At 45.9% G+C, this 22,127-nt stretch overlaps 1 protein-coding gene across 1 annotated transcript; it reads left to right on the top strand.

Annotated features, from left to right (window-relative positions):
• Nucleotides 1–7,512: 7,512 nt before the first annotated feature.
• On the top strand, nucleotides 7,513–8,169 carry LOC134534280 (activity-regulated cytoskeleton-associated protein-like). The gene has a single exon (XM_063372639.1). The coding sequence runs from the start codon at nucleotides 7,513–7,515 to the stop codon at nucleotides 8,167–8,169; it is 657 nt and encodes a 218-aa protein (XP_063228709.1).
• The last annotated feature ends 13,958 nt before the right edge of the window (nucleotides 8,170–22,127 follow it).

Genomic DNA, 22,127 nt, shown 5'->3' with positions numbered 1-22,127 from the left:
TGGACTTCGGGGTCTGTATGGCTGACAAGTCGAGACGGCTGGCTGAGGACTGGTTAATGTCGAGTTTTGTGATAATTATTATTTTTTATTAAAATAAATAAATTTTTATTAATTATTCCTGCATTTTAAATTTCTGATTACTAGTAAATTTCAAGTATTTATTCTTTTATTATTAAAATAAAAATTATTCAATTTTATTCATAAAAGTATGCAATCATTTCATCAATGTTTTTTTTTATGACATCACGTTAAACTATCGTCCGTAAACCGACTTTACGAACGAAAAAATTTTTTAAGTACGATTTTAAAATAACTGTGTAATTTTGAAGTTGCCAATATATACTTTTTGGTTGTAAAACCCAGATTTTAAAACTAACATGCAAGAGTAGGCAGCAAGTTTTGTTCATCTTTTTAGTTCGTTTCTTGGTGTTTTAATGAGTTGAAAATAAGGCGGAAAGTCGGTTTTTTAGAAGAAATTTCTATTGTTATTTGTCTGATGCTTACTTAATTACTATCAATTCGAAAATATATATTTGCAATACGATAAAATTATAGTTAGGTATATGCGTGTTTATAGTTATTTATTTTCTGTATAATATATAAAGCGATTTTTTTTACAAAGACCATCGTTGTAAGTGAAGATTTTCTCAATTTTGGAGAACTCGAAAATAGTACAAACAAATAGCCTACTATGTTAATATGAAAACATTTGTTTCAGTTGCAGTGTCTAACATTCAAGTTTCTCCTGATGGATAGCCCTATTTGATGGTTTTGTGTGGGCTCAATGAGTGTTAACTGCCTTTATCTAAATTTATATGCAAAAAAATATTTCCAAAAAAATATCAATATTTAAACCAGCTGTATGTTTCTCATGTTAACGGCACCGAGTTCACTCCACTGCTGGAGAAATCTGCATGTCTGCGCTAGTTTACGATCGGGCCGGTTTTATGACCCCCTGCTAAAGTTCCGGCTAAAATTTAACCGGAGGCTAGCTCTTATTTCGGTTTTATGACTCCTTGTTAACGTCTACCTTCCAGTTAAAGTTCCGGCTAACCTAGCGGGTGGATGAACCGGCCGCTAGCTGCTTAACCGGGGGCTAAGCAACCGAAAATAAAATGGCGATGTATCAGGCGAGGTTAGTTGTTGATAGTAATGATGACTATTTGAGGATTCTATTGAATATTTGCAGGATGCGATGGAATAATTTATTACTAAATATAAAATGCTTCGCCGTATTCGTCAAAGTTTTATTAAAAATTACATGACATGAAAGTGTAGTCACGCTTTTATATTCTCGTCATATTATTATTATTTGACTTTAATTGATCACGAAGTAGATAAACATAAGTGTTTTATATAAACTTAAATGTTCCTGCTTAAGAATATGTGTAAATAAGTGAATTTTAAAATTGCAAAACGAGGGTTATTATTACCTATAAAATGTGTGTTTTCGTGGAAGTTGTATCTGTGAATTTTTATTCGTAATATAGTGGACATATGCCGGGAATGAAATGCACTTCATACGACTTCACACGTGGTTATAATTCAATGAATACAATTGAATGTGATAATAAATGTTACCCAATTATCCCTTTCCTATCTTACATACCTTAAGGTACTTATTATCTACCTGCCACGCAAGTGCAAAACGAAAACAGCACTGTAATTATTCTGTTTCCCGTATCCAAGTTTATCCCTTGATACTATCGGCATGACCCTTTATATGTTGGTCTTGTTTTACTTTAGACTTGCTGTTTTAATTTAGAATGTTGAAAAATTCTGTACATAACTAAAAATACCTAACATATCACGATACAAACAAATTATGTCAGGTCTTGTAAAAATGTATTTCTTTCGTATACATTTTACAATCATAATTATTTCCCCAGTGAATGTGTCTAGGATCTCTCGACCTACTAAATTAAAACAGCAAGCATCCTATACCACAAACTAATTCCATCAGGATCGGATTAATTTGGATACGTGATACAAAACTATGACGCCAGCCGATAGTGCGCTTCTTAGTCGCACACGCCGCGATGCCTCTTCGACGCCTCTCAAAGCCGTGTGCCACGAACACGCCCGCGCGTGCAACATGGTGCAACGAGTGTAAGTGCACCGAACGACCCGCAGCTAGCACCACTACCGGCCACCTCGGCGGAAGTACTCCGCCGGGTGTGGCAATGTGCTTCCGCCGGACTATAGCATTCAAGGGCACATGTTTTCTCTCACAGACATAAACTATGTAATGTATATTTCATCAAATGTTTTTATTTATTAATGCAATTGTTCAACGTGCGAATAGGTACTAAACTTGGCCACGTCTGTTTCCCGCGCGCTGCGCTTCTGGCGCGCAATTGGCAGGCCTGCTGTAGTGCCGTGATACACGAGCGAGACAGTATCCACCGGGAGCTCGGAGAGGCTGGTCGTCTTCGCGCAACGTTGAGAGGCCACCTTCGCGCCAATTCCGCAACCTCATCTAGATGGTGAGTTACAACACCACTGGCCGTGCATCACCGCGCAGGTCTTAGCAGTAACGTCCGCCACGTACTGTTCTCTCAAAACTCCCCCTCTCTCCATTATAAGCGGGGCATCGCCGAACAGCCGTACACGCGCAGAGCTCTCTAACCCCGAACAGTCGCGGCCAGGGGATGGATAGCACAATGTAGAGGTTGATGTGTAATAAAAACCACACTTCACGTAGCGGAGTGTATCATTTGTTGTGTAAGGCGTCTTGGGTGGCCTTAGCAGCCCAAGGATCACCTCTATGGACATGTCCCTGCCTCCCGCCACTTGGCCGAACCCAAACCCCGAGACCCATTCCGCAAAAACTTGAAAGCTTTGACGGGGAGGCAGCCGGACCGGTGTCAACTATTAGTACAAAAATGAAACCTATACCAGTGAAATGAAAATCGACAAGTATTTTCCCGAAACAGTGTCTATATTATTTGATTATGAAATTGCAATGGAGTCGCAACCTCGGGTAGGGCACGTAAGGCGGTTGTACCTGAACAATTAAGGCTTATGGTATTAGCATATTTTCATGGATCAGTGGTAGGAGCTCATTTAGGGATTGACAAGACGTATCGTCGGATAGCAGCTCATTTATTTTGGCCTGATCTTAGATCTGATGTTCAGCAGTATGTACGCGCTTGCGCTGATTGACAGCTATCCAAACCCCCTCATAAGTCTAAAGTCGGTTTGTATGCCGCCAACCCTCCAGTAGCTCCTTGGCAGGTAATCCACATTGACATCTTTGGCCCCCTCACACGCTCCAAAAAGGGTAATATTTGCATCTTAGTAGCTTTTGATATATTTTCTAAATTTGTCATACTTTTACCGATGAAAAACATGAAAGCTGATTCCATCGTGAAAGCCCTTACTGACTAGGTTTTCAAGGTGTTAGGCCCCCCTTGCGTGATAGTTTCAGATAATGCTCCCTACTTCCATTCGGGAGTGTACAAAAATTTTCTCTTTGAATGGGCAGTTAAGGCAGTGTACAGTTCACCTTATTTTCCACAGGGAAACATGGTAGAGAGAGTTAATAAAGTCTTCAAAGGTATTTTAATTTCTTCTTATCGAGGGGATCAGACACAGTGGGACACTGACATAGCCTTCATTAATATTGGATTAAATTCAGCCTTCCACTCGGCCACCGGCTATCCTCCTAGCCTCCTCTTCCTTGGGCGTGAGCTCTCTCATCCCCTCCTAAACCAGTGGGGCTTACCCCCCATTGATTCTGCACTGGACGCTGGCGGTCTCGATAAACTTTTAGATTCCGCAGCTTGCAATTTGCAGAAAGCCAGATCAGAGGTTGAAAGAAAGTATAACCGCAACAGAGCCGCTCCACGGTATGAAGAAGGGGACACTGTTTTGTGCAGAAGCTATCAACTACCGAAGTTATCAGCACAGTTAAACACTAAACTCTTGGCCCCGTTTGATGGCCCGTTTGTTATTGAGAAGTTCTTAGGAAACAATACTGTACTCTTAAGGTCTACTAAATTTAAGCATAGGCGGCGCAAGGCACATGTTTCTCAACTTAAGCCATTTGTTACCTAGTATGTTTGCCGAGCGCCTTCAATTTACATGTATTATTGTGATATGCTGATATGTCTATATTCTTAGAAATTAGGCCAAGCACTAGGAACCATTTTCCGGGTTACAAGTGTTTTTGGGCTAGGGTAGTGTTTTAGGATGTTATATTTGTTTGTTTCGTTTTGTTCGGTGTGTGCGGCTTCCTTTCCCTTTACAGTTTGGCGCGCCATCCCCTTATCCACCCTCATGCTGCGGCGGCCATCATCGTTCTACACATCGATCTTCGCATCTTCGGACTTCAGGGAGACGTCCCTGTTCTTCGGCCTCTCCTCCCTTATGCTGAGTCATGCCTGATTGAGGACCTGCTTGCCCTCTGTACCTGTGCCTGCATTTTCGATGTGTGGAGTCTCCCAACACACTTCCCAGGGGACAAGAGTCTTGGACGCTGTGTCGAGTGTGTTCTTTGAGCATCTCCGCAGACCCAGGATCATTCTCTTTACAAGGACAGTGTGGGTGAGCCTTACTCTTCGAGCTGCTTGGACAACTGACCCTGCGGACAACTTACGACGTGTTTCCTTCATGTGGTGGAGTAGAGACCATCATGAGACTGTCTGCAACCTAGTCAGAGCCTCATGTTTCGACATTATAGAAGTCTAGAACTGTCATCATACCCCGAGTGGGTCATCCGTATTTATTCTGTGCGCAGATGTGGACAGCTGGTTCATTGGACCTCTCGGTAGGGACCGCTAAGGGAGGGGGAAGTTGCAACGGAGTCGCAACGAAGATTCACCATCTCGCCGCCCACAGCGCTCCTTTCCCCGCTTCCCCTCTTCCTCCCCTCCATTTTTTGTTCAGATCCCCCCCACTCCACCCTCATATCCCTCCTCTCGTCCCTCCCCTCTTCCGCCGCGACTTCAGCGCCTCTATCGGCGCACCTTTTTCGGGCTATATAAACCCCGGGTTTTCGAGTGTTGATAACTGTCTGAGCTCACTAGGAGTGATGACAGTCCACCGGGCAGCATTAGGATAATTCTGGAGACACTCGGGGAAGCTATGCCCGAATTCATAGCGATAGTTTTGGGGTTTCGGTCTTTATTACGATTCAATCTTGTTAGGTGTCTTTAACGTCAGTCTATTTCTATTACCCTCTTCGAGTGTCTCGCAGTTGTCATTTTTATAATTAAGCTTAACTTAGGTTCTCTAATGTTCTATGCGCGCGGCTCGACGACCATAGTAGATGTTTGTTAAACTGATGTTGATATTCTGTGTTACATGTTTTTTTTTTAGCTTATTCAGAGCCATCTGCTCACTATGCTCGAGGACTTTACCATTTTAGCTTTTCTTGATTGCTGCCTGGTGTTTGTTACCTAATTTATAGTTTATGCGCCGTGGCGCGCCGTATCTAACTACTTGTTTAAAGACTTACATACGTTGTACTTGGGTTCGTTTGGGCGCAATTACCTCTGTAGCTACCCAGGAGTTCGACTTAGTAAATGTTCAAACTAGTGAGACCAATGCGACTAACAAATTATGTGTCTGCATTACAGTACCGACTCACTTACATCTGTTTGCCATTTTATTAATTCTATTTAGCCATTAAATTCTGTTGACACAAACTTTGACTGAAATGTTACTTAAAGGTGCTAACACGTAAAGAACTTTATTTAATAATTGTAGTAAAATGTGATTGAACTATTATTGAACTATTATTTGTATTTGAGCGCGCTTAGGAACATGTATACATCTATTCATACCATACGCGCATTTATTGTGAATTGTTATGATGTTTACCCACACTTATGTGTAATAAAAATTATATTTTTTTCTTAAGTTCTTATATCATTACGACACACCTCTCTTTCGCTATTGGTAATCTCAGAGTACGTTTCTTAATTCCTTTTTTATAATTTACAGGAATTTCTTTCTTTATTATTATTATTCTGAGAGTTCTTATTGGAGTGAGGTTGGGAGTACAGTAGGCTTGCTCCAACCTCGCTTCAAAATAAATTTATGAAAGAAATAAGTGTTCTCTAGCAAAAATGTCATCCGTATTTATTTGTTTGTATATTATTACTTCGTTAGTTTTGGCTTAATATATAACCTAACAAAATAATGAGTTTCAATACAAGAGTAAAGTTGAAAACACACCGTTTTGAATCTAAATTGTAATTTTATGGTTTAATACAAAACAGGTTTGACATCGAAGTAGTTTTTGGTTAATTTAATTATATCTGTTGCAAGATAAAGTTCGAGGCATAGTTCTTAAGTTCTTTACTGCAGCTGTAAACATTCCGAATCACAATACAAACAAACAGCTGACTAACATTCTGTCATACCCACCATTTTGGCCTCGGCTGGTATAATAGCACAAGCCCCAGGTGCGCCACCCCTCCTACACACTCTATGGGCAGGACATTTAGTTCGCCACCCGCCCCTAGATGGCAGACAAAGGGGAATGTAAAGTAAGGTGACTTTGTCTACCTGCCCCGTCTAACTCAGGGCAAATATGTAAATATATGGTGTTGTGACAAGAAACTGTTAATGATACAAGTGAATGTAAAGAGTTTTGTAAGTCGAATATGTATGCACAGGAAGGGTACAGATGTGCCCTCCCTACTGAATATGTACATATTTTGTATATTTACCCTGGCTGAGCTAAGCCAGGCAGAAAGCTCTTCCCAGTATTTCTGGGCCAATAAAAGTGACTGAATACTTGAGCAGTATTGTTTTAGGCAGTGACCTCTCTGGAGGACCGCTCCTCCCCCTTCCTTCCTCTGGTAGGCAGCGACCTCTCTGGGGGACCGCTCCTACCTCTCCCTGTGCTTGGGCAGCGACCTCTACTTGGGGACCGCTCCCGCTCCTCACCTCTGCCCGATCTTCCCCTGCTCTTGGGCAGCGACCCCTGTTCGGGGACCGCTCCCGCTCCTCCTCTCTGCCTGGGACAAGTCAATTTGGCGCCCAACGTGGGGCCAGTCAGCTTGGATAACCTGAGGACCACGCCCTGCCTCTACGAGAGCCATCAGCACAGCTGGAGCAAACATCCACTTCCAGGAGTGCAGACAACACCTGGTGGCGCCCAACAGAAGTACCGCGATGGAGGTTACACCGTGCGCCGCCCCAGATTGCAGTGCCCAGGATGGACCCCAAACCCCCTGCGTGTGTTGCAGGACATTATTCCACTTGCAGTGTCTGGGACACAATAAGCGAGACCTCGATCCCCAAGACTTCATCCACATATGCCAAACCTGCCGAGAACAATTGCGGGACCAGAAGCCAACGTCAGTTGTACCACGCCGATGCTTCGCCCAAGGCTGCCCACGGACTGCCCTAGTACTTACCACCTGCAAGAGCTGCTATCGGGAGTACCATTTATCCTGCTTAGGCTGGGAGGACACCCCACTGAACCTCACAGAACTCTCTTTCAAGTGCGGGATATGTAGGAACATCCCAGAAATTCCCAGTGGCGCCGAAACGAAGATGACACCGAGGCCTTTCCGGGGACAAGACCATGAGGATCCTGTCAAACAGCTCCAGCACTGGGAGCAGGCCCTACAGACCCAGGGGATTCCCCAGGGCGAATGGATCGACCATGTCGGAGGACTACTAATGGGAGAAGCTATTGGATGGTGGAAGAGTCATGAAGGACTTTACGACACCTGGGAAGATTTCGCCTCAAGTTTCGCCAACCAGTTCGGCAGCCTGCCACGAATCGCGGAACTTACTGCCCAGTTGTTCAGCCGCAAGCAGAAGGACAGCGAGGAGATAGAGAGTTTCCTCGCCCGCAAGAAGAAACTATATGAACGCCTCTACCCTGATAGAAATGTGAAGGAATTCCTTCCTACGGCACTGGAATTGGTCAGACCCAACCTACGGCCATTCCTCAGACATCCACCTCCCAAGGATTGGGCAGAGCTACATCTCCGAGCAACCGCAGTACAACGGGACTATCAAGAGATCCGGAGCACTCCCACGGGAAAAGTGAACACCTTCCCCACTCGGGAAGAGAAACCTGTCAGCCGCCAGGAGGTACCAAAATGCTGGTACTGCCCTGAGAGGCACTTCAACGCAGAATGCCCGGTCCGACGCCAACAGCGGGACACCCAGGACAAGAAGCCCTTGCAGGGAAACGCATAAGGGGAAGGAAACCTACCTCCGGAACCTTCCCCAAGGGAATGGAGGAATACAAGAACCCGCTGGCCATATCAAGAGAACCAGAGGGAGCTGGGCAAGTGACGAGCATCCAGCAGAACCACCCTCGGGTCCTACCCCGCCTTTCCGTACAGCTGGGCCCTCACCAAATCTATGCATTACTGGATTCTGCAGCCACTACCAGTTACGTAAAAGCTGAGTTGGTTCAGAAGACTGGAGCCGCCATGACCACACAAGTACAGTATGCCCAACTGGCACAACGAAACACCCGTATTATGCTCCAAGGCAGGACCTCCTTGAGATGCCACATTGGAGACAGGGAAGTGCCAGTTTCCTGTTGGGTAGCCGAGGACCTCCATGAAGACATGATACTGGGGAAAGACTGGCTTATTGAACAAAAGGCTGTTATGGATTTCGAAGCAGAGCGGATATGTTTTGGAAGAGCTCCACGCCAAACCCTCTACTGGGTAGCCCGGCGAGTAACTGAGACATCCCTACCGGAACTATCATTGGCAGACCTACAACAAGCCTTCCCTGAGTCTCTTCAACAACAATTGGTTGATATGCTCCAGCCCTATAGAGTTGTATTCATGCCCAATGGAAACCTGCCACGAACTTCAAGTGCATGTCACCAAATCACGCTGAAAGACAACCGTCCCATCTACTGTAGGCCGGGGGATCCTCCACACCTCAAGCGGAAGTTGATTGCAGAACAGGTGGCTGAAATGCGGGAGGCGGATATCATAGAGCCCAGCCGGTCTCCATACAACTCGAAAATTGTCATAGTGACAAAAAAGGACAAGACACCACGCTTCTGCATTAACTTCCAGCCGCTGAATGAGGCGACAGTCAGTGCAGCGCCCCCGGCAGTAAATATCCACGAAACGCTTAAAGCCATTGGGACAGCACGGGTATTTTCCACCCTGGATCTTAAATCAGGGTACTGGCAGATCCCCATGCACCCAGACTCCAAGCATTTGACTGCCTTCACCACTCCGACAGGGGAGCGTTATCAGTTCAAAGTCATGCCCTTCGGCCTGAAGAACGCCCCTAGTACGTTCCAGCAAATGATGTCACAGGATGTATTACCGGACCTCATTGGGCAATGCTGCTTTGCCTACCTCGATGACATTATTATTTTTTCCAACTCTTGGGAGGAGCACCTAACCCATCTAGCACAAGTACTGGAACGGTGTCAGTTACACCATCTAACTTGTCATCTAAAAAAATGTCACTTTGGAAAGAGCCAACTGGAGTACCTGGGACACATCGTATCAGCAGATGGAAACGAAGCTAATCCAGAGAAAATACAGGCCATCATGGAAGCTGAAGCGCCCAGATCGGTACGTCAAGTCCGGAAGCTAATGGGTCTCTGCAATTGGATCAGGGAATTTGTACCACATTTCTCTAGTATCTGCCAACCCATTACCGATCTGCTGAGCCCCCAAGTGCGCTTTCACTGGGGGGCCGAACAAGCACAAGCCCTGGCAGACCTCCGCAAGACATTCTCCCAGATCAAGAGGCTAGGCCGACCCGACCCAACCCAGCCATTCACGCTACAAACAGATGCCAGCCAAAAGGGACTAGGAGCGGTACTATACCAGGAACCGACTCCGGGAAACCGAAGGATCATTTCCTATGCCAGCACCAAGCTATCACCGGCAGAACAAAAATACCACAGCAATGAGCTGGAGTGCTTGGCCATCATGTGGGCCATCAAGCGATTTCGGCCATACCTGGAAGACCAGCATTTCACGTTGCGCACCGACAACAGGGCACTTACGTGGCTGGGATCCATGAAGGACAGTAAGGCGAAACTCGCCCGCTGGGCATTGATGTTACAGGAGTTCGATTTCACCATTGAGCATTGCGCCAGGAAAGACAATGAGTTCGCAGACGCCTTGTCATGAGCACCCACAGGACCACCACTGGAAGATGACTTCCAAGACTACGACAGGATGGTCGCAGACCCGAACCCACTCCCTCCAACAGCAACGGAAGGGATGAGCCTACAACAAACGGGGATCCTAGGAGAAAGTCTCTGCCAAGCCATAACACAGGGTCAACAAGCAGACCCAGGCATTTGTATGATGGTGCAGCGCTTGCAGCGCATACATAATACCCCACCTTCTGAGCAATCGCCCGCTGATCAACAGTTTTCTCGCACCCACCGCCTCCACCCCACTGGCCTAGTGAGATGGCCTGACAAGGGGGTCAACCCGCAACTATTAGTTCCCCGAGCCTTAAGGGAAAGGGTAGTAAGGGAATACCATGATGCGGATCTCGCCGGCCACCCCGGCATGGCGGAAACCCGGAGGGCAATCCAAAAGGGATACACCTGGGACGGGATAAAGAGGGATGTGGAAGAGTATGTAGGGCAATGCTATCGGTGCAACACGGCCAAAGCACACCGACCTGCGAGGCCCGACCACCTTCATCCTCGCCGCCCAGAGAAACTCTGGGAAACAGTAGCAGCCGACCTCATGGGGCCATACCCCAAGAGTGCCCGGGGAAATCGGTTCCTATTAGTGGTGACCGACCTTTTCTCCCGATGGGTGGAGGCATTTCCCTTAAGAAACTCTAAAGCACCAAGGTTAATACAAACCTTGGAGAATGAAGTCTTCTCACGCTGGGGATATCCCAAACAGATCCTTACAGACAATGGGAAGCAATTCACCGGAGAACAATGGGACAAAGCCTGCAAGCGATGGCGAGTGAACCGATGGACCACCGCACTGTACCACCCCAGGGGGAACCCCACCGAGCGAAGGAATCAAGAAATTAAAAAGGGAATACGGATTCGGCTTGGGGAAGACCACCGCCAATGGGACTCGCATATCCCATCGATATTATTCTCCCTTCGGAACAGATACAATGAAGCGCTCGGCTGCAGCCCCAGCCAGTTGCTGCTGGGAAACGAACTTCCCCGACCAGGAGAATGGGAGTTACCCACTACCCAACCCCAAAAAGCCGAAGTCCGACAACAAGCCGCCAGAGAACATCAGTCTCAATACCACCAAAGGGTTCACCCTGCGTCTCCTGAAGGAGTGCAAGAATCAACACTCCAAGTAGGGGACTGGGCCTACTGGCGGACACACCCAATGTCCTCACAGGGGGATAACTTCTGCGCCAGCCTCTCCCCTAGGTGGCAGGGACCCTACCCAATAGTGGGGAGACGCGGGCAAGTGCTCGCCCTAGAAATGAATCCTCAGAAGACCATCAAGGTCCACCAAAAGGACCTACGAAAATCCCCACTAAGGGATCCCACCGGAAAACCTAACTCAGGCCCAGATAACCTCCGCAAATCCCCATCATTAGGGACGATGTCATCAGGACCACAGGACACTCGGCAAGAGGAAAACACCACTCCAAGAAGACACTCCAGTCCATGCCAGAGGCTACGACCACGGGATCGCCTCACCAACCCGCACGGTACCGGTTGTCATAAAGCGAAGTGTAGTGGCCAGTGTAGAGGAGCCAGCCCTGGGACTGAAGCCCAGCGTGCTGACTCCTGGCATGTGCAACGATCCCAGTCAAGACCACAGAGGGAGGGGGGCGAATTGTCATACCCACCATTTTGGCCTCGGCTGGTATAATAGCACAAGCCCCAGGTGCGCCACCCCTCCTACACACTCTATGGGCAGGACATTTAGTTCGCCACCCGCCCCTAGATGGCAGACAAAGGGGAATGTAAAGTAAGGTGACTTTGTCTACCTGCCCCGTCTAACTCAGGGCAAATATGTAAATATATGGTGTTGTGACAAGAAACTGTTAATGATACAAGTGAATGTAAAGAGTTTTGTAAGTCGAATATGTATGCACAGGAAGGGTACAGATGTGCCCTCCCTACTGAATATGTACATATTTTGTATATTTACCCTGGCTGAGCTAAGCCAGGCAGAAAGCTCTTCCTAGTATTTCTGGGCCAATAAAAGTGACTGAATACTTGAGCAGTATTGTTTTAGGCAGCGACCTCTCTGGAGGACCGCTCCTCCCCCTTCCTTCCTCTGGTAGGCAGCGACCTCTCTGCAGGACCGCTCCTCCTCCTTCCTTCCTTCTCTGGTAGGCAGCGACCTCTCTGCAGGACCGCTCCTCCTCCTTCCCCCCTCCTCCTCTGGTAGGCAGCGACCTCTCTGGGGGACCGCTCCTACCTCTCCCTGTGCTTGGGCAGCGACCTCTACTAGGGGACCGCTCCCGCTCTCAACCTCTGCCCGATCTTCCCCTGCTCTTGGGCAGCGACCCCTGTTCGGGGACCGCTCCCGCTCCTCCTCTCTGCCTGGGACAAGTCAATTCCACCAGAAAAAAAAACTGTTTTGCAACAAAAGTTACCAAATCCTGGTTTATTTCATTACCAACACACCCACACGCTTCGTCAGGTTCCGGTTAGCCAACCGCAGGCTAAGTATGGGTCATAATACACCCCTCGTTCGTTAACCGTAGGCTAGCCTAACCCGAAGGCTAGCTAACCTAAAGATTTAGCCGGAGGTCTGTGGTATATTTGGCTAGTTCAGGTTGCCTGCATGGCTAGCCAAGCGGATATACGAACAGAATGAGCACGGCCATGTTGTCTCATATACAGTGTTAAAACGTGTGCTAAAGAATGTACAATAAAGCATAACATTGGCGACGATGATGGGATCATTCACCGGTGTGTTTGTTTTTTGAAAAAATAAACAGTTAAAATGTCCAGTTTCAAGGTGGAGAAATTCGTCCCCGAGGACGATTCATGGGACTCGTATGTTGAGAGGTTAGAACAACTCTTCATTGCCAATGGCCTTGGGAACAAAGATGAAGATCAGGTAAAACGACGGGCAGTTCTTATTTCGTCAGTCGGCAAAGAGACTTACGAGGTTCTGCGAAATTTGTCGGAACCAAAAAGGCCACACGAACGCAGCTACAGTGAGTTAGTGATGTTGTTAACGGGACATTTTTCTCCGCGACCTTCAGTGATTGCAGAGCGGCATAACTTCCATAGACGGGTCCAACAGGAACAAGAGACGGTGTCTGAGTTTGTAGTGGAGTTGCGGAAGTTAACTCGATTTTGTAATTTCGAGACATTCCTGGATGCTGCCCTGCGTGATCAATTTGTTGTTGGGCTGAAAGACAAAAACATTACGCACAGATTGTACCTCGAATCAGATGACCTAACTTTCGAGAATGCAGTTGCACTGGCAGTTTCCTACGAAGCCGCGGTATGTAATGCTTCTCTTGGGGGATCGGAACAAGACAAGCTTGGTCTCTCAAGATCGTGTGTCGTTCGTAATGAGCATGATTCTGTTAACATTGTGAAAGTACGCACCCAAAGGGGTCGATCGAACAGGGGGCATAGCCAGTCCCGAAATCAGGTCTCTGGTCAGTCCCAGTGTCAGGGTTGTGGCAACACTAATCATGCAACAGTGCAGTGTAGGTTCAAAGGTTACAGATGTAACAACTGTAAACAAGTTGGTCATTTGAAGAGAGTTTGTCCTAACTTGAGTGGAAAAGAAAAGGGTGAAGCTGCATTTCAAAATTATGTTTTGCACGACACTTCAGTCGGTGCTAATAGTGTTCCAGATGAAACAGAGTTCTCTGCCTTGTTTCAAGTGTTACGTACACAATACACTAAGCCAAAGCCGTGGGTATTGTCGGTGAATGTGGGAGACGTCCAGTTAGATATGGAGATCGATAGTGGTGCCGCAATATCAGCAATCTCGGAACGAACATACAGGAACCTGTTTTCAACCTACCCCTTGCAAGCTACTAGTGTTAGCCTCAAGTCGTACACTGGGGGTGTCATTAGTCCATGCGGCACCATCAAGGTCCTCGTTAATGTACAAGGGCAGAAGAAGTCCCGGGTGCTGGATCTCTTTGTGATACCAAATGGCGGTCCCCCCTTGTTAGGCAGAGATTGGTACGAGGCGTTGCAACTTCCACGGCCGGGAGTTAATCATGTAAGTGTTTTCCCTAGAGATACAGACGATGTGGAAGTGTTGAACACGTTGAAGAAGAAGTACCCTTGTCTGTTTGATAATGGGTTAGGAACATTTACGGGGGAACATGTGTCCTTACGCATGAAGGCAAATACAGTGCCAGGATTTTATCACCGAAGGACTCTTGCGTTTGCTCTTAAAGCTAAAGTTGATACAGAGTTGGACAGGCTCCTGCAGCTTGGCATTCTTCGCCCTGTTATGTTAAGCTCCTGGGCAACCCCAATTGTCCCTGTTGTGAAGAATGATGGAAGTGTCAGAATTTGTGCAGATTTCAAAATAACTGTAAACCGGCACCTACTAGCAGAACACTACCCATTGCCACGGGTAGAGGAATTGTTTTCTAAGTTACGAGGGGGTCAAGAATTCTCAATAATTGATCTTTCTCAAGCCTTCCAACAGTTACAGCTTAACAAGCCGTCACAAGAATTGTGTACTATAAATACCCATAGAGGGCTCTTCCAGTACACCAGACTACCATTTGGCATAACCTCGTGTCCAGCAATATTTCAAAGAACCATGGAACAAGTTCTGCAAGGATTAGATGGCGTCGTCTTCTTCCAGGATGACATCTTGGTCACTGGGACTTCCAAGGATCAGCACTGGGATCATTTGCATGGGGTGCTGCAGCGACTGCAAGAGCATGGATTCAAGGCAAATGAAAGGAAATGTAAGTTCTTATGCTCATCCGTTAAATTCCTGGGCCATAAAGTTGATCAGGATGGGTTGCACATGTGCACGGACAAGGTTGAGGCTGTTGCGGAAGCACCAGTGCCCGTGAATGTTAGACAGCTGAGGGCCTGGTTAGGGTTAGTAAATTATTATGCCCGATTTCTACCAAATTTGTCCACCGTATTGGGCCCTTTACACAAGTTGCTACAGAAAGGGTATAAATGGTATTGGTCCCGAACTTGCCAAGATGCCTTTGTAGATTTGAAGAAGTTGATGGTGTCCTCGCGAGTGATGACGCATTATGACCCAAGCTTGCCTATAAAGTTAGCGTGTGATGCATCACCATACAGGGTTGCCGCTGTCATTACTCATGTATTCCCTGATGGATCGGAGAAACCCATTGCATTTGGCTCTCGTACATTGTCAACAACAGAGAAAAATTATTCACAGCTGGATAGAGAAGCTCTTGGAATTGTGTTCGGTGTTAAGAAATTTTTCCAATACTTATATGGGCGTGAGTTTCTCTTGGTGACAGACCATCAACCGTTGATTCACATCCTTGGAGATCATTGTGGTATTCCTCAAATAGCTGCAAACAGATTACAACGTTGGGCTGTGTTATTACAAGGTTTTGATTATAAAGTTCAATATGTCAAGGGATACCACAATGGGAATGCAGATGGGCTCTCCAGGCTGCCGCTTCACAGTCTGGAAATGTCTGAACAATTTTCATATCTGCATGTGGGCGTAAAGGAATTTCTTCCAGTGACTGCAAGGGCCATTAGGCTGTCATCAGAACGAGACATTGTTTTAAGTAAAGTAATAAGGTACGTCAGGGATGGATGGCCGAGCGACGTGGAAAACCACTTAGAGGCATTCTACAAACGGAAACATGAGCTGGCATTGGAACAAGGCTGTATTCTTTGGGGCCCCAGGGTTATCATACCACAAGCACTACGGGACAGAGTCCTACAAGAATTGCATAGCAGCCATTTCGGCATTTGTAAAATGAAGGCATTAGCACGATCCTACGTGTGTTGGCCTTAAATGGACCAAGATCTGGAAAGGGTAGTTTCTCACTGTGATGCATCTTTCCAAAATAAAGCAATGCCAGAGAAATCAATCCTCTTGTCTTGGAGTTGGCCTAACAGACCTTGGCAACATGTTCATGTGGACATAGCGGGTCCTTAAATGGGAAGAAGTTTCTTGGTGATTGTGGACAGTCACTCTAAATGGCCAGACGTTTGCGAATTGTCTGGCATAAGCTCAAGTGAAGTCATCAAAAAACTTCGTGGGTGGTTTGCTACATATGTAATTCCAGAGCAGCTTGTTTCGGACAATGGAACGCAGTTTTCGTCAGCGGAGTTCAACCAATTTTGTCAGTCTAACGACATCAAACATACCTTCTCCCCACCATATCACCCGGCAACGAATGGGTTAGCCGAAAATATGGTGAAGACCTTCAAGAATAAAGTCAAAGCTCTTGTACATTCCAAAGTGCCCTTAGCAGAAGCATTACCTCGATTTCTTCTCACATATCGTATCACTCCACATTGTGCAACTGGTGAGTCTCCCAGTTCTCTGCTGTTTGGCCGAGTGATTCGTAACAGACTGTCCTGCTTGTTGCCATCAGTTTCTTCGAAGGTGGTGGCACGCCAAATGCCATCAACACATCAGTCTCACCGCACCACAAATTTTGATATAGGGAGTGCAGTTGGTTTCCGTGCATATGCCGATGTGCATAAGAAATGGGCCAGAGGGGTCATAGTTGACAAAATGAGCCCACTCTCTTACAAGGTTCAAGATGCAAGTGGGAATGTTTTTCGTAGACATCTCGATCAATTGCGCAGTGTTCCCTCATGTCCGATGACTATGGATGGATTTCTGGAAGGAAGCCAGGGAGACAGACTGGGGGGAAGGGAAGATGGAAGGTGCGAAGGACGTAATGTACAAGGTACGGAAGGAAGCAGTGAAGATCATAGTGTGGCCAGTGCTGACAACGCAGATGATGATTTCGTTGTCAACAATGAAGAACGTGTTCAACCAGAAGTGGACGGTGGTACTGACAGTGATTTTAAAGGGTTTCCAGTGTGTAATAACACATCAAGCAGTGGGGAGAAAGAACGACGATACCCTATGAGGAACATAGTTCAGAAACGAAAGGTTGATTTGTAATGCATTTACCATTAGAGGTTAGGTTTCTTCTTGGATTTTTGGACTTGAGAGCAAGCATATGTTGTGCAAACTATTGAAATTATGTTAAATTGAATTGTGTACTCCCTTATTGTATTATTTATGTTTGTGTAAACTTAAGTGATGTGAAAAACACACATCTCCCATATGGTGGGGAGGAGTGTGGTATATTTGGCTAGTTCAGGATGCCTGCATGGCTAGTGTGCCTTGTATTAGGGATTTATGCACGTTATTTAAAATTTTGTAAGCTTAAATATTTTTGGAAATATTTTTTTTTCTCTCTCATCTTATTTTCTTTACGGCCAGGCTCTCAGCCTCTGTTCTCAGAGGCGAGCTGATTTTCTTTCCCAGCCTCATGCTAGGCTAGCATTCTGGCTAATATTTCTCCCGCCTCCAGGCACGTCGAGGGCCGGTAACTTTATTTCTTTGCGTGACCACTTTTGCCTAGAGCAGCTTGTGAAGCAGTGCTGAGCCCTGCTAACTCTGTCACGAATTGGTATAAGGTTCACTAGCAGCAAGACACGACAGGAGGATCCCGTGGGCCTTGCGTCCCACAGACCATGCGTTTTTTGAAGCCATCCCCCTCCTGCTCACCCACCCTTTCTTCTCAGAAGAGAAGCCAGGAGCGACGACCGCACGGGTACGTTAACCGAAGTCAAGGCCATCTCAGGCTTGACAGCCGCAGTTACGATTCTGGACTTTAACGACATATAGTGACGGCTGTCGTCACTAACGCCGCTTGTGGGCGTCGGCAGCGCCGACACCAGCGCTCGCGCGGAGGTAACGACAACCTCTCTCCCCTCCTTATGTCTCAGGCCGCTAGGTGGCACCACTGGTTACTCCATTACCCCCTAGCTTGACACACTCGTCGGCCACAAGTCGATTTATTAGTACTTTTTCTCGCCGCCAAAAGATAGCGCCTCAGTCGCGCAGTCACTCCAGTAAGAAAATTTTTTTTTATGCCGGACACCTTCGGGTGGGCTCGGTAATTTTCGGCTCAGAGCCTACCCCCCCCCCCCCTCCATTCTCTAGAGACCCCGCGCTTATGATATTCTGGTGATATCCCGCTCTGAACGTACTTCGGTGCGCGCCTCCTGACTGACTGGTACCGTTAATAACTGCGATATTCGGCGAATCATCGACATCGCATCGTATATTATGTAGTCTGCTCAGACTAGAGGGTTGGAGTCCCTATCTAAAATTATTAACCAGTCAGTAGTTTAGTTGAAAGTAGAGAAACTTAGTATATTTTTATTTTTTTTAATTAATCATGATGACTTCCGTGTCTACCGCGAATCGTGGTTCGGGTTTTCGGAGACGAGACGCCCTCTCCTGAGCACCAGGACCAACACCCTGTTTTGGTAAGTCTTGACGTCATCCCCCCCTTTATTTCCCTCTATTGGCCTGATTTTCATTTCTCTGGTGTAGGTTTCATTTTTGTACTAATAGTTTCGTATCACGTATCCAAATTAATCCGATCCTGATGGAATTAGTTTGTGTTGTATATGTGTAAGTGAAAGACGTGACGTCAGGGATGTTAGAGGTGTGAGGTTGGCAGCCAGTGGGTGTAACGATGGCGGCGGGTGATGTACATGAGGTGCTTGTACAATGTATGTCTCGAGAGACCAGTGTAAAATAAAAAGATAGAACAAAACAAAACATGGCGCAGTCGGTCAGTCGTTTCGCCCGAACAATCTTTATGTGCCGGGGTAGTTTGAAGGCATAATCGCATTTGTGGCAATATCATCGTCTCCTGAATGTGGACAACAAAGGCTAACATGGCGGACGCAAACAAGCCTAGCGGGTTGGACCTAACGGAAAATGTCAGTGAAAATTGGCGAAAGTTTAAACAAAATTTCGAAATATTCATGGTGGCGTCAGGAAAGTCGGAACAATCGTCGCCAGTTAAAGCAGCTGTTCTTCTGAATTTGGTGGGAGAAGATGCTGTTGAAGTGTTCAATACATTTCAACTTGCAGATGAAGATCGCACAGATTACAAGAAGGTACTTGAAGCATTTGAGGCTTATTGTAAACCCAGAAAAAATGTGCCATATGAAAGGTTCTTGTTGTATTCGAGAAAACAAAAAGAAAATGAACCATTTCAGTTGTTTGTAAATGACTTGAAAAAGCTTGTGAGAAGTTGTGAATTCGGTGAACAATCAGACGCAATCGTTAGGGACTGCATATTCATGGGTGTGAGGGACACCAAATTACAGCAAGAAATGCTCCGCATGAATAACTTAACCCTTGAAAAAGCGTGTGAGCTAGGCAAAGTGGCTGAATCAAGCATACAACAAATGCAGTGCTTACAAGGTGACAGAACAAAAGAAGGGATCTATGAACACATGCAGCCCGTGTCGGTAAATGTAGTAAGTTCAAAGCACAGAGGGGGAGCCAGTCAGTGGGTGCAAGAGAAGGGTTTCAGTGGCAAGTGCAAGCAATGCAATCTCACGCACATAAAAGGCAAATGCTTATCATATGGCAAACAATGCCACAATTGTGGGAAGCTCAATCACTTTGCGATAATGTGCAGAAAATCACGTGAAGTAAACAAGGTGAGAAAGATAAATAAAAAGGAAGCAGAGAGCTCAGATGAAGATTATTTTGTAGTCAATGGGATAGTAATAGCAAAACAGAGTGTTAAGCAGGTAGAATGTGTAAGAAACCAAGAAAAATCAACACAGTGGTATGGAAACATAACAGTTGAGGAAAGGAAGATAAATTTTAAGCTTGACACTGGGTCAGAGGTTAACATTCTACCAGAGACAATGTTTAGGAAAGTGGATAATCAACTGAAGGTAAGGGACACCAACGAACTGTTGGAATGCTATGGTGGATTTAAAGTAAGACCCATTGGCATTGTTAAGTTACGGTGTGAATCAAAAGACGTAGTACAATACATGGATTTTCGAATTACCAATGCGGACAGTACCCCAATACTAGGCTTACAGGCATGTGTAGACCTGAACCTGATCAAAAGGGTGCATCTAATTGGACTAGAGGACACAACAGTGAAGGTTATCAAACAAGACTCATCGCAACCAGAATCACCTCATAGCAAGTTCATGCAAGAAAACCAGGATGTCTTCACTGGACTAGGAAAATTTCCAGGTCAGTGCAAAATTAGAGTCTGTCAGGATGTTCAGCCAAGAGTAGCACCACCTAGGAGACAACCGCAAACAATAGCCCCCAGACTGAAAACAACTCTAGAATCCCTAAGGAAGAGAGGAATTATTGAAAAAGTTGAGGAACCAAACTCGTGGGTACATAACCTAGTTGTCGTTGAGAAGCCAAATGGTACACTAAGAGTCTGCCTGGACCCACAACATTTGAATCCTGCCATCAAAAGAGACTTTTATCAAATACCAACGATTGAACAGTTAACAGAGCAACTGTCGGGAAAACTATATTTTTCAGTCTTTGACCTGAAGGATGGGTTCTGGCAAATTGAGCTCGATCAAGAATCCAGTGACTTGTGTACCTTCTCTACACCGTGGGGCTGTTACAAATTTCTCAGATTACCGTTTGGTGTGTCCTGTGCACCAGAAAAGTTCCAAGAACTGAATGAAAGTGTGTTTGGTGATATTTAGGGTGTTGTGGTGTACTTTGATGACATTATTGTGACTGCGACATCACTGGAGGAGCATGATAAGTGTGTAGCAAAAGTAATACAGAGGGCAAGAGCTCACAACATCAAGTTTAATCCAGAAAAACTGCAATACAGACTGTCAAAGGTTAGTTTCATGGGACATGTGTTATCGAATAATGAAATTCAACCTGATCCAGGTAGAGTGATGGCGATACAACAAATACCAGATCCTCAAAATAAGAAAGAGTTACAGAGACTGTTGGGGATGGTTAACTACCTACGACCATTTATACCCAACATTGCAACAATCACAGCGCCTCTGAGGGAGCTACTAAAAACTGATGTGTCCTGGCAGTGGCTGAAATGTCACTAGCAGTGTGTAGCGAATCTTAAAACAGCCATAAGCTGCGTACCTGCATTGGGGACATTTGATGCAACCAAGTCCATTACCATTCAAGGAGATGCATCACAGGATGGCCTTGGCTGCTGTCTCCTCCAAAACGGACAGCCCATATCATATGCATCTCAAAGTCTAACCGCGACAGAACAAAAGTGGGCACAAATTGAGAAAGAGCTATTAGCCATAGTATATGCAACTAACAAGTTTAATTACTACATATATGGTCGGGTGGTTAAGGTCCTCACAGATCATAAACCTTTAGTAGCTATTACGAGCAAACCAGTATCAAAGATAATGTCCACGCGACTTCAACGACTCAAATTAAAACTACTGAAGTACAACCTGGATGTTCAGTACCTCCCTGGGAAAATGATGCACATTGCTGATCTACTATCCAGGGCCCATGGGACAGATGCAGCTGAAGATGATCTGGAACTGGGTGAAATAGTGCATAGTGTGAGTAGGCATCTTCCCATGACTGAAGTGCGGAAGGAAGAATTTCGACAAGGACTGGCCGCGGACCCAGTGCTGAGTGAGGTGATGAAATGGGTGACGACCGGGTGGCCTCACAAAAAGGGTAAGGTACCAGTGCAGTGCTACCCATTCTGGGGTGTAAAGAGTGATCTTTTTGTAGAAGATGATCTACTGTTTCTAAGTGATAGAATTGTAGTACCTAAAAAACTGAGGCAGAACATGTTGAAAGTTATTCATGAGGGACACCTTGGAGTGGGCAAAACTAAAGCTAGAGCAAGGAGGGTGTTCTTTTGGCCAGGCATGTCGAAGGAGGTAGAGCAATATGTATTAGAGTGCAGGGTATGTGAGAAATTCAGGACCAAAAACCGGAAAGAACCCCTACTCCCTCATGCACTTCCAACATTTCCCTTTGAGAAAGTGGGAGCAGATATACTAGAATTTGGAGGGAAAAGTTATTTAGTGATTTACGATTACTTTTCAAAATGGCTGGAAATAGTTAAGTTGGAAAGTAAACAAACCATCAGTGTAATAAAGGCATTGAAAACCATCTTCTGCACTCATGGCATTCCAAAGATAGTGATGGTTGACAATATGCCGTTTAACTCATACGAATGTACACGCTTTGCACATGAACATGAGTTTGAGATAC

Source organism: Bacillus rossius, chromosome 1, assembly GCF_032445375.1.
Source record: "Bacillus rossius redtenbacheri isolate Brsri chromosome 1, Brsri_v3, whole genome shotgun sequence".
Taxonomy (NCBI): domain Eukaryota; kingdom Metazoa; phylum Arthropoda; class Insecta; order Phasmatodea; family Bacillidae; genus Bacillus; species Bacillus rossius.
Note: the sequence above shows the minus strand (reverse complement) of the source record. Positions and strands in the feature narration are given on the sequence as shown.

Excerpts from the sequence above, each read along its gene's own strand:
- LOC134534280 (XM_063372639.1), top strand. The coding sequence starts at position 7,513 with ATGACACCGAGGCCTTTCCGGGGACAAGACCATGAGGATCCTGTCAAA.